The sequence below is a fragment of the Astyanax mexicanus genome, chromosome 12 (assembly GCF_023375975.1).
Source record: "Astyanax mexicanus isolate ESR-SI-001 chromosome 12, AstMex3_surface, whole genome shotgun sequence".
Classification (NCBI taxonomy): Eukaryota; Metazoa; Chordata; class Actinopteri; order Characiformes; family Acestrorhamphidae; genus Astyanax; species Astyanax mexicanus.
In genome coordinates this window covers 39808008-39820744 of record NC_064419.1, presented here as the reverse complement: position 1 = coordinate 39820744, position 12737 = coordinate 39808008, and the positions used below count along the sequence as shown (strand labels likewise).

Below are 12737 nucleotides of genomic sequence, written 5' to 3'. Positions count from 1 at the left end.
GCAAACCAGGACACAAGTGTGCATGTTAAACCAATCCTGAATGGGCAACTTCTAATCAAAGTGATTTTTACCCAGAGGTGGATGTGTGGAGATGGTTTTACATTGCTCTTTATATATCCACATTTCTAGAGATTGGACCTCAAAGTTAATGCGAGTTCAGAAAAATAAAAAAAAAGGACAATTAAATGTCCTATAAAAGACAACTTCAAATCAAGGCCCTTGAACACCAGTTACAACATATAGTATTATTTTAATAATGACCATGATCAAATCTAAGAACGTGATAGTGACCTTCCATACAATGCATATTCATTTCAGGGGTGACTTAAACGTTTGCCTTGTAATTTTTTTTAGTATTTAATATATTCTCATGAATAATTTGTTATATGATTATATAAATCTGAATCCCTCACAAGATACACACCCTCTCTTTCACTCACAAACACACATACACACACGCACGCACGCGCACACACAAAACAGCAAGCAGGTCCTAAAAATAAAAAAAGGAAAAAAAAAAATCACGCACAGAAACCATATACTCTTTTTTGTCTTGTTTTTTTTTCTTACTTTTAACAGTAAATCAGTAACATTAATTTTTCAGGTTACACATTTGAGGCGTTCTCTGTTATTATATGCTCCTACGTTAAAGCTTAGCATTATACTGAGGACGAGGGGAAGAAAAGATCAATAAACTTTTAAATTCTGTTAAGAAAGAAAACGAAAAAAAAAAAATCCAAAAACAAAAATATACGGGAAGTGATGCACCTAAACCGATTTCAAAAAAGCAGTGAATGCTACATTTCTCTCAAATTGGCTTAAACAAAGAAACAGCGACCTCTGCTGGGCATCAGTGGAACAGTACAAAGTTACAATGCTGCTTCTCAAAACAATAAGCAGAGTAGAACAGAATCATAGCACTTGGCTCAGAACCATAACTCAAACTGTAATTGTTTTTTTTGTTTTTTTTTTTTTGTTTTTTTCAGTCCAGCCAGTGATGATGTTGACTTCCCTTGGGTAGAGGGTGCACGGGACGTCTTTTCCCTGATTATGCTGTTGAGGTATAGTACAGCAATTATTAACGGTTTTGATGACGCTATAGCTTTAAAATGTTAAGGCTCCAAGCAGAAAACAAGAAAAAAAAAAAAAAAAAAAAAAAAAAAAATCAAAAGCATTGTGACCAAAGTGACGCGCCACAAAACAAAAAACAAACAAAAAAAGTTATAAGCTAAGTGTTACATAATTCAAAAATATAGTTTTTTTTTTACATCAACATTTTCATCTTTTTCAAGACACATTTCATTGTCCCTTATACGCAGTTGCACATATACACTCCCCAGACCTTCCTCAGTCAACCCCTTTGAAATCCCCACACCAACAACGATAAGGATGCACAGAACGTCATTTCGATTGTACGAATTCAAACTGGCCAACTACAGTTACTGATGCTGGGGAGCAGCCCTGGTGGTTCTGGATGGCTCTTCGTTTTCTTCTTCATCTTCTTCTCCCTTCCACCTAGCCAACTATCACAACGTCATCACATCCTCTCAAACACTCACAAAACATATAATCACAGGCTTTTAACACTCACTCAAGTCACCTTCACGACTCTCACTGCCAGCGTTGAGAGGGAGCAGGGTAGAAGGGGGCGGGGCCGAACCAAATTGAAAAGGGGAGAAAAACATTTAAACAAATAATAAAAAAAACCAAAACAAAACAAAAAAAATGTGCAGACAACTGTTGGTCAAAGTTGGGCATGAAAGGAAGGAGGGAAGTGTGTGAAAACCCAACCGAATGACAGAAAAGAAGAGACAAAGAAGACCACGCGTGCCGTTAATCAACTTCATCCTCCACGGAGCCGGAACCAGGAGAGCAGAGGCTTGAGTTCGGCGCTGGCCCAAGTCACCAGAATTAAATAGAGAAAACAAAAACGACTGTTCATTTTTTTTCTTTTTAATTTTCCTTGTGTCCTCTTTTTAATTTCATTTTTCAAATGGTCAGTCCTAAAACAACCGTTGATCAAGCTATGGGGGTGCAGTCTTCTATTGTTTACTTCGATTTTGGCGTTCCTGGAAGAAGGCAGACAAGATGAAGGATGGTCAAGGTGATGCAAGCTTCATTATACTGTACTGCACTGAAAAAAACATCAGTATTCTGCACACGCACACACTCACGCGCACACACTCACGCCAGTCAGCCTCTTACCTGATCCAGTCGGGATCGATTCTGGATTGGAGCAGGTTCATAGTTCTGTCAAAGTAGACAAGAGGAGAAAAGTGATTAGCATTCCTCACACATTGCACTGACACACATAGCAAGTGTTAATAAAACTGTCAATCTAGTTTAAACCTTTTACACCTGTTTACACCTGGCCATTTCATGTGACCAGTATCTGGACTGTGTCCTGAAAAAATTCAACCACATGCATTAACACTTAGTAGTCAAGATAATTTGCAGTTGGAGTTAAATCTGACTGCTGTGCTGGATGGAAAATGCAAACTCACTTGTGCAAAAATTATTACAGGTGTGTTTTGCTTTGTTAGGGAGGTGTATCAGATTTCAACTGCAAACAAAGCTCATTTATGCTCAACATTACATTTTAAAAACGTACTTGTGTTGGCAGTGTAGCCAATAGTTTAAGCAAAACAACTACTGCCATAGAAACAATGACAATACAGAAATTAAAACCTATGGCAGAACTGATTTACACCACTATTTCCATGTTTATTACCATCAGACAGCCCTCTAGACTATTTGTTTTTTTAACAATCTATGCCGACACACACGCAGATGCACAGAAGTATATGGACAGTACATGATTACAATGGGAGTATGAATGAGCTTTCACAGAGACATTTTTACTATCATAATGTGGCTCAAGTAAGCCTTAGACCACCTCCCGAAGTGGTTAGAGCAATCAAATTTGCATCCGTCAGGCTGCACGTTATTAGACAAATAAAATATGACATTACAATAATTTGTTTTGATCTGTGATCTCTCACCACATAAAAATATGCAGAACATTTCAACAGAGTTTTAACCAGAAGTTAATGATTTCACATGTTATGTTATAAATAAAGCATGTTGCCAAGATTGGACCAAAACTAAACATCTTGTATTAGACAAGATTTGCCTTATGAGAAGCTATGAGGAGCAGAAGCTATAAAAGGAGTTGCATCTATATCAAAATAAAAAAATAAAGCAAAATGGCACAAAGATAAATGTACACTCCACAGTGCCAATGATTAACTGTTCTTGAAGGTTTTACTTAAAGCGAACTGGAAATAGCAGTAATTTCACTGGCATTGTACACCATGATTTAAAAGCACTGACTTTAATATCTGCAGCATGGCCAACCCAAAAGCAAAAGCAGAAGGACACAGCAAGCCCATCAGTCATCTCTCGCAAACAAGCTGCAATGTCACAGGTCCCAGGTACACTGTGCCCTACTCCAGGCATCAAAACCCTTCAGTGATGTAACTGAAACACCTTGGTTTTACACAAAATGAAATACGAAACCAGCAAAGAAAAGACTGTTTATTATTTCAGGGGTGCCACGAAGAACCACTGCAAGATTTACCCTCAAAGCCTGGCTTAATATGAAGCACTTTTAATTACATAACAGATGGTTTTCAATCATTAAGCAAGTGGAAACAGTTTTTGTAGTGTCAGTTTTGAGGCAATGGTTATATTTAATCATAGGGACCTTAAAGAGATCAGCACATCATAGGGATTTACCAGCTTTAAATAAACCTGTCAATTAATTGATGAATGTGATTACTTTAATCAGGTGGATTTGAACAGAAAACTATACAGTGTGCTTAACTAAGGGTGAATATTGGTTAGAACAAACTTATTTCCACATTATAAATGGAACAGAATGGGAATTCAATAACAGTGCAGTCTATACCCGTTTTTGTGTTACACATCAGACCACATGGCCACATTGTGTCAATAATGCCAAGCACTAAATGCTGCTGACGCAAACATAAAAATATCAGATTGAATTGCATGTCAAATTTCATCATCTGTTCGATGCTGATTCATTAAAAAGCTGCAGCCAATTCAGATATGACTCTGATGTTATTACACATCCCTACTGCAGATCATTGTTTGTTTTGCTCACAAGCATGTATTAAAATTGACCAATATAATATGCAAAAAAAGGAATAAAAACACAGAAATAATTGTCTAGGAATGTAACAGTACATATTGATGTGCTGTAAGATATTAATGCCACAACAGCTGCATTCTGCCAGTTACGCTCATTCACCTAAAGCAACACCAGCTCATTCAATGTCATGTTCCACTCCTTGCTTTGCTCATCTTAGTATTTTGTGCATCAACATGAAACAAGATGGAGTCATCCTTTTTCTTCATTCCAAAGCTGTTATAATTGTGAGAATACACAACAGTGAAGCTATATGCAAGAAATTAGCCATTTTATTTTCTATTCTGAATTAATGTGAGACGAGAATTACCTTTCTCACCACCTCCTCTTCCTCCTGCCGTTTCTCGTAGTGCGAGAAGTCGTCGAAGATGGAGGTGGTGTGTTTGTAGGTGGCGATGATCTTCAGCACCTGCTTGGCCTTCTCCAGAGGCACCTCCTGCGTGTCACGCGAGTTGGTCACCGGCTTGTTGTCGTTGTTCTCCAGCCGGATGTGCCTGAGCTGACTGTTGGGCACGTCCTTAACAAACAGCCAGTCCACATCAAACTTGCCCTTCCACTTGTCCTGAGCCCAGACGCCAGCACTGGTACCGTAGTCCACAGGCGAGCGCATCTCAGCTACGCCGCAGAAGTGCCCGCTGCCGTTGACGCTGAACAACAGGTAGACAGGGCCTTTGCCGTTGATGGCTCGGAAGGCTGCGTCCAGACGCTTGTTGCCATGCTCCGTACTGCACCAGATGGAGTACTTGATGGAGCGGTGGATGTCGTCCTCAGAGTAGCTCTTGATGATGAACACACGACCGTTCTTTAAGTTCCAGTCGAAGTCCTTGGGGTTGTAGCTGTGTGCTGCACGCAGCTTCTCCAGGACCGGGTGCGACTCACCTGCATTAGAGCCCGGTGGTCCACCTCCACCTCCATTGCCCACACCCCCGCCGCTGGAGGAGCCACTGCTGTCCACGCTGCCGCCTCCGCCATAGCCCGGGTTGCGGTTGCGTGGTGCAACCCACCGAGTCTGAGGGGGTGGAGCCGGGGCATGATTCTGGTAAGGCTGAGGAGGAGGCGGGCCTGACATGGCCATTTGCTGAGCAAGAGACTGGGCGGAGGGCATGGGTGGCTGAGGAGGCGGTGGGAGCCCGTGAGGGTGAGGGGGCAAATGGCCATGGGAGAGAGGTGGCTGCTGCTGCTGGTGGTGGTGCTGGGGAGGCAATGGTGAGGCAACTTTGGTCACAGGCCCCTTGTTGTCCCAGGTGCCAATGTCCATGTTGTGTTTGATGGGTGGTGGCGGAAGCGCGCCCCCAGGCATAGGCATCCCAGGTTTGGTTTTGACCTTCAGTTGCTGAGGTTTTGCTGGCTTACTCGCAATGGCTGCCCAGGATGTGGGTTTGGGGGGTGGCATACCTATGGGGGTTCCACCGTTACCTGTGGCTACCGCCGCCGCCACTGCCCCACCGCCAATCACCGAGCCCACGGTCTTGACACCTGAGCCACCGCCTGTGACGTCACCACCAATCTTCAACCCAACCATGCCCTGTTCCAGACTGTTCATGCCTGGTGCCTTGCTCAGGGTGTCACTGTGAAAGCCTGTCTGCCCGTCCGGCACCAGCGTACCGCCAAGAGAGCTGGGTGGGTAGCTGTAGCTGCCCCCATATGCAGAACTCTGAGTTTGCTGACCCTGAGAACCACTGGTGCCCCAGGCTGAGAAAGCGGGGTTCTCTGGGAAAAAGTTAAAGCGGTGCGGGTAGATGCTACTGCCCAAACCTCCTGGCTGTCCAAACACAGTGTCATGCATGAAATGATGGTCTCCATTGCTGAGGGGGGCATAGGGGGTCAGATAGGGGATTGGAGGATCACCACCAGTCGACCAGGGAGCCTCGCTAAGGGGGTAAGGAAAGCCAATGGATGGCGCATAGTAGCTGGAAAGGTATGGGTCAGTCATGGATTGGTAGCTGTTGTTCTGCAAAACAAAAATGTTATGATTTTTAATTTTTTGAAGAAAAAAAAAGGCAGAGTAATATCAATGAAAAAAATTGATAAACAGATAAAGATGTGATCAGATGTTTACATTCTCTAAACATTCACAAATAAAGAAGGTAATTAGTTCTGGTTACAATCCTTTCAGGGAGTTTAACTTAAAAGACTAATTTGAAAATTGTGAGTCAATGGTGTTTATCTTGTTTTATATACAAATGTTACATTTTTGAAATATAAAAACCAGGGCTACAAAGGAATGTAATGAATGAATGTGAAAAAAAGCAAGAAAAAAATCTCAGCTTTGGAGGGTTACACAAATAAAATGCAAATATACAAGCATAGTAGCCCAGTCTTGTCTAAGACAGTTTTCTCTTGTGTAAAATAAACAAAATCGCTATAATGTCAAATTTAAACATCTGTCTGACGCTGATATTTTTAAACATGTCAATACTGATATGATTCTATTATCAAGAAGCATTTCTTAATCTAATCATGGCCAAAATGGGCACAGAACAGAATGTATACTATTTTACATGACAAAACCATAGTGATTTTTCTTTGTTAAACATTTGCCTTTTTAATTACAACCCATTTTGATACAGAAAACAAAAGATAAGAAGTTTTTTCTCACCGGATTAGATTGGCCAGTGAGGTAAGGTTCAAAGTCATTGTCATGGACCGTTTCCTTTTGGTGAAGTGAGCCATTTTGCACTAAAAGAGAGAGAAAAGAGCTCTGTGACAACACAAAAACCTAAAATTACTTTTATTTTCAGTTTTAGCTATCATGCAACTGTAGAATTGAAACATATGTATTATACATGCATTAGATTACACTGACAATAAGGTATCACAAAGAGACAATGTTCTATTTACCTGAGATTCAAAACTAAAAATCTATGCTTTGCTTTTCCCACACATTCTTTTTTAATCAAATCATTACAATACACAAAGCAAAAGTAACAGCTGATCTGACTCATAGACTGAAAAGAGGAACTGCAGAGGTTAAGTCATTATTTACCTGGAAATTAATCATCTGAAAATCAGACAGTAAAAGTACACTGAGAAACAGTTTATGAATGGTGAGCATTGGGAACAAAAGTACAGTAAAACGAGCAATAAATAAATATAAAATAATTGAATGTGCCAAAACTGTCATTTTAAAAAGGATTGTTAGTCACATTCAAATATATATAGCTACTAAAATGTATAATTTGTGCCCTGTAAAACCAATTCTCAATGAATACTAAAATACATTACATTCAGCCCAGTTTAAAAATTACATAAATAATGGCTCATATATAAAAATGGCATTTGCTAGTCAATGCAAAATTAAGACTGACCAACTTTTCACCCACACTGCAGTTACTGGAAAAGAAAAACGTTTAAATGCAGTCCCGTTAAGATACGGATAAAAATGATACAAGTGATTTAAGCCCTAGCTCAGTTTTCACTAGTGTAATATATATTACACACACATTTATGAAACTAATGTATTTTATCGAATTAAAAGTCTTGAATGGCAATTACAATTAATAAAAATGTATAAATTAGCAATAATTAGCCTTAGTACTAGTCATTTCATCTAAGAGATGTAGGGGACTTTTTTTGAGAATTACAGTGTAGATATATGATAATTATGTTTTTTTTAGCAGTAACGTGTTTACTAAAAAAAATTAATTCTAAAGATATGAGAGAGAGAGAGAGAGAGAGAGAGAGAGAGAGAGAGAGAGAGAGTAAAATGCAACTAATATAAATTGCATTAAAGATGTGTTGTTTTGGTAATGAGCCTTGCCATCTGTATTCTTAGTAAAACATTTATATAATCATATCTGCTATTTAAAATTTGAGTTTCTGGTAGAAAAAAAAATCATTACATCGATTATGAAGCTGAGTTTTTCCCCAGTACACACCAATTCAAGGCTAAAATGACTTGTAATACATGTGACCAATTGGTAAAAGACTGTGATAATATTTTGTCCCCCATGTATAACCTCTTTCATATCTCCATTTACCTTTATTAGACTGACAGCTTAATTTTCTGACTTGATGAGCATGAAAATGCGAGGGGCAGCTGAGATTAGCTGTGCTATCTTACTTACCTTTAGCATCTTGTCCTTTTGACGTCTTCAGGTTCCGTTGGCGCAGAACACATAGAACAGACGGAGGGAAACAAGTTAAACATTTTATTGACCCAGCAGTCTTTAAAAACACTAGCTAAAGACATTATTTAACCAAATATGAGACACTTGGCTTAGCTAATTTAGCGTTAGCAGCGTTGTTTCTGCTTTCATTTGCGGCTCGGCCCTCCTCTTTTAGGGTTAAGTTAGCTGGGCTAGCTTGCTAGAGGCTAGCGCTCAGCGTTAAAAAAAAACACACGTTCGTCAAAATGTGGCTAGCTAGCTAACATGGCACATATTCGTAGCTAAGCTAACTACATAGAATTAAGATTTATCCCATAGCAAAAAAACAGCAGTTACAATGCTAGCTAACCTAGCTAACTAGCTACGCATCCTAATGTTAATTACACTGGTAAACCTGGTCTGCTAGCTCGCTAACGCTAGCTTACATAAGCTAGCTAGCGTTAGCCAGCTAAAGAAAGCTGTTAGCAAGCAAGCTAAATTGGTAGAGTATAGCTAAATGAAGATCTATCCACTTGATTTTACACTTTTACACCAAGCATACGATTACAAACGTATCTACTACAGCTTAATAAGTAAGTATTTTACCTTTTTGTGATATGTAGCCGCTAACTAGCTAGTAAACTAATACACATAATCTTGCAATAAGCAAGCTAACTGGCTTGTAATAAAGCTAAGCTAAACTAACTTAGAGATACCCATTTGCTTGTTTTGTGATTATCAACATATTAGTTAGATAACCTAAACGATTTTGGCAAGATTTAAGTTTCTTTGTTACTGATCAGGCTAATGAAATGTAGCTAGTGAAGTATTGCTTATTTTGGGAACACATACTGTCTGGTTATTTGGTTGGATAATTAGCTAAGCTAACTAACTAAGCTAGTTTAATTAACATATTATATTTCACAGTTCTTACAATGTCCAAGTTTTACAGTTAAAACCTAGTTAGCAAACTACACACAGCTCTAGGGGGAAAAAAGACCACTTTAGTTTCTGAATCAGTTTATCTGATTTTGCTATTTATAGGTATATCTTTGAGTAAAATGAACATTGTTGTTTTATACTATAAACTATGGACAACATTTCTTCCAAATAACAATATTGTCATTTGGAGCATAATAACAATATTGTCATTAAGAGCATTTATTTGTAGGAAATGAGAAATGGCTGAAATAACAAAAAAGAGGCAGAACTTAGACCTCAAATAATGCAGAGAAAACAAGTTCATATTTATAAATCGCTAAGAGCTCAGAAAAAAATATTTAGTGAAATAACTCTGGTTTTTAATCACAGTTTTCATGCATCTTGGCATGTTCTCCTCCACCAGTCTCACTGCTTTTGGATAACTTTATGCCACTCCTGGTGCAAAAATTCAAGCAGTTCAGCTTGGTTTGATTGCTTGTGATAATCCATCTTCCTCTTGATTATATTCCAGAGAAACTCATCATTTTTAAGTGGTCTCTTATTTCTTTCCAGAGCTGTATATGCAAGATATATGCATAGCTGTATATGCATAGATATATGTATAGCTGTATATGCATAGATATGTGTATCATTATATCAAACAAGCTAGGTAACACAGCCCTCTTTAAAACAAAAAAATGTGTATGTATTTTAAGATGTGTAACTATGTATTAATCTAACCAGCTAGCTTATTTTCATGTAGTTAGAAGTACTATTAATATAAGCTAATTGTATTGTGAAACGCATTATTATAGCTATGCATTATATGTTGTGTTCTAGCTAGCTATATTTGTTGTCAATTTAAAAAAAGCTTGGTAGCTTGTTAGACAATTTTGGCAAGATTCAAGTGCCTTTGTTACTGATGAGGCTGATGAACAGTAGTGAAGTATTGCTTATTTTGGGAACAAATATTGTCTGGTTATTTGGTTGGTAAATGACAGATACACATAACGTAACCTACATAATCAACAGCTATAATAGCTAACTAAGCTAAGTTAGTTAGGTTAACTAACTACATTTCATACTTCTCACAATGTCTAAGTTTTATAGTTATAATCTAGTTAGCTACCTACACACATGTAGGTTACTTGTTGTCTCTGAAAAATGTAACTATAGATAACTAAACAAAAAGCTATATGTGCATTTTAAAGGTGTTTAACTATGTACTTAGCTAGTTAGTTTATATTCATGTAGTTTGCTAGCGGTATTATTGATATAAGCTAATTGTATTTTGTACACAATCATTATAGCTATGTATTTGATATTATATAAAATATAAATCTATATAAAATATATAACCTTTAGTTGGTTAGCTACATTTCATACGTTTTACAATGTCCAAGTTTTGTAATTACAACATAGTTAACTTAGCTAACTACATAGATGTAGATTACACTGTCAGATAAAATACCACTTTTTGTTGTCTTTGAAAAATATAACTATATATATATTTATCATCATATTAAAAAGCTGTGTGTATTTTTATGTGAAATATGTACGTTAAGTTACCTAGCTAAATAGCTGGTTAGCTTATATTCATGTAGTTAGCTATCAGTATTGTTAATATAAGCTAACTGTGTTGTGCACACCATTATTATTGCTATCCATTTGATATCGTGTACTTTCTGAGCTAGCTATGTTTGTTTGTTGTCAATTTAAAAAAGCTAAAGTTAGCTAGCTTCGCCATCTAGCTGTTAGGTTAGTTATATTTCCAGGATTTTCTTCTGTAGTAGCTAGCTAGTTAGCTAACAGTCTGTAGTAGCTAATGTTAGCTAGTTAGCTCTATTAGCAACAGCGGGCTGGACGCGCAGCGCCCGTTTCTATCAGCTCAAGCCGAGCGAGGCCTCAGCTGCGTTTCGAGCCGGGAAGCGGCCGCGTCTAATCACACGTTCCCCCGGCAGACGGAGCAGCAGTGCGGCCTACCTGAGGGTCAATACTGGTGGTAGACATAATTCATCAACAAAGCCCCTGTAATCGCCAAGAGTCTAAAAAACGGTCGGCTTGTTCAGCGAATCTCCAAACACCGTGTTTCCTCCCTCGGTCTCTCCTGCAGGCTCAGGCTGCCGCCGCTGCTGCTGCTGTTTTCTCCTCACGGCGCGATTCCTCAGCAACTTCCACGGCCAGATTACACCGATCACGGTACGGAGATACACCACGATCCGGGCCGCGCGCGCTACTGCGCTTATTACAAGGTCCAGCGTCTCGGGTTTAGTCCGGTTCCGATGCGCGGCGAGGCTCTTTAGGAGGTTTTTCCTACTCCTCGCAGCCTTCAGTTTATTGTGCAGCCCAGTTCACTTCCCCCCTGCTCCATCCGGGATCTGCGCTCAGCGGACTGACGTCACGGGGACCGGGTGGCCACGCGGCCTGTCTGTCTGCTTTCCTGGACTTGACCCTGTGCAGCTCGTTTAACTTAGTAATAATACTAATAATTCAAATATTATCAATGATTTATTAACCCTTTCAGACCTGAATTTATGTCCCAGTTATGGAAAAATATATGAAGGCCGTTTTCCTTCTGTAATGCACACAACATTTCTAATATTAGGCAAAGCAAGACAAGTTTATTTTATAAAGCACCGGCCATTCAAAGTGCTTTACAAATTAAAAAATACTAAGAGATATAACATATAAGAGAATAATAACAAATATAAATACCCTAACATTACATCTATGTTAAAATAAATCCAATTAACTTACCTTTTTAATTCTAAACATGATAAAACATGATTTTTTGCCTTATTTCTTCTGTAGTGCTGAAAAGCCCCAATGTCTGAGTTGCTGATTTTTTTCTAGTGCAGTGGGCGGGGCTAAGCTATTGTTTTATTGTCTGGTTTATGATCTTATGGACGACAGGTCTGGATTAGTGTTCTGTGCAACAAAACATTTGAAAAAAGAAACTACATGATGTTCAAATGTTACTTACAAATTACGAAATTATGAAAAAATTGGACACACCTCTTCTATAAGACTGCTTTGTGACAACATCAGTTGTAAAAAGCGCTATGCAAATACATTTGATTTGATTCTCAGTTAATGTGTTTTTTTTCCTTTTCTTTTTTTACATTGTACATTTAATATTGAAGATATTAAAGCAACTAGGAAGACATACAGAATTATTATGTAAACAAAAAGCGTTAAACAAACCAGAATTTGTTTTATACTTTACAGTCTATATATTCTTACCACATTTTAGTTTTAAGGACAAATCTGCACACACTCAATGCACGCTGAGTGTACGCATCTCAGTGTCTTCATGAGGTAGAGTCATCTGGAATAGTTTTCTCAGCGTCTTGAAGAAGCGTTCCTGGAAGTGCTGAACAATAGCTGCTGCTTTTCTTTTACTTTGTGAAGCTCCAGCTCATCCCAAATCACCATCTCAGTTGATCAGGACACTTGTTTTGTTTACTAGGTAATTCCATATGTGTCAATTATTTTTTTTATGTCTTTACTACTAATACATAATAAAGAAAATACATTAAATAAATAAATAAGTAAAA

General features: G+C 38.3%; 1 protein-coding gene across 2 annotated transcripts; it reads right to left on the bottom strand.

Annotated features, from left to right (window-relative positions):
- Positions 1–230: 230 nt before the first annotated feature.
- Positions 231–11557, bottom strand: ythdf1 (YTH N(6)-methyladenosine RNA binding protein 1). 2 transcript variants are annotated; one of them, XM_049485867.1, is made up of 6 exons: positions 11164–11557; positions 8239–8263; positions 6771–6872; positions 4482–6122; positions 2206–2250; positions 231–2069 (listed from the first exon to the last, which is right to left on the bottom strand). In XM_049485867.1, the coding sequence occupies exons 2-6, from the start codon at positions 8245–8247 to the stop codon at positions 2043–2045; spliced, it is 1824 nt and encodes a 607-aa protein (XP_049341824.1). In that variant the 5' UTR covers positions 8248–8263; positions 11164–11557; the 3' UTR covers positions 231–2042. The 2 variants fall into 2 exon arrangements, with proteins under 2 accessions (XP_049341824.1, XP_049341823.1); XM_049485866.1 differs by having other exon boundaries at positions 6771–6850.
- Between the last annotated feature and the right edge of the window lie 1180 nt (positions 11558–12737).

What these genes read in the sequence shown, in the direction of transcription:
- ythdf1 (XM_049485866.1), bottom strand. Translation starts at nt 11,190, where the DNA reads ATGTCTACCACCAGTATTGACCCTCAG. An exon ending in AAAAGGACAAGATGCTAAAG is followed by an intron (nt 6,851 to 8,238) that starts GTAAGTAAGATA and finishes TCTCTCTTTTAG; the next exon opens with TGCAAAATGGCTCACTTCAC. An exon ending in TCACTGGCCAATCTAATCCG is followed by an intron (nt 6,123 to 6,770) that starts GTGAGAAAAAAC and finishes TTTGTTTTGCAG; the next exon opens with AACAACAGCTACCAATCCAT.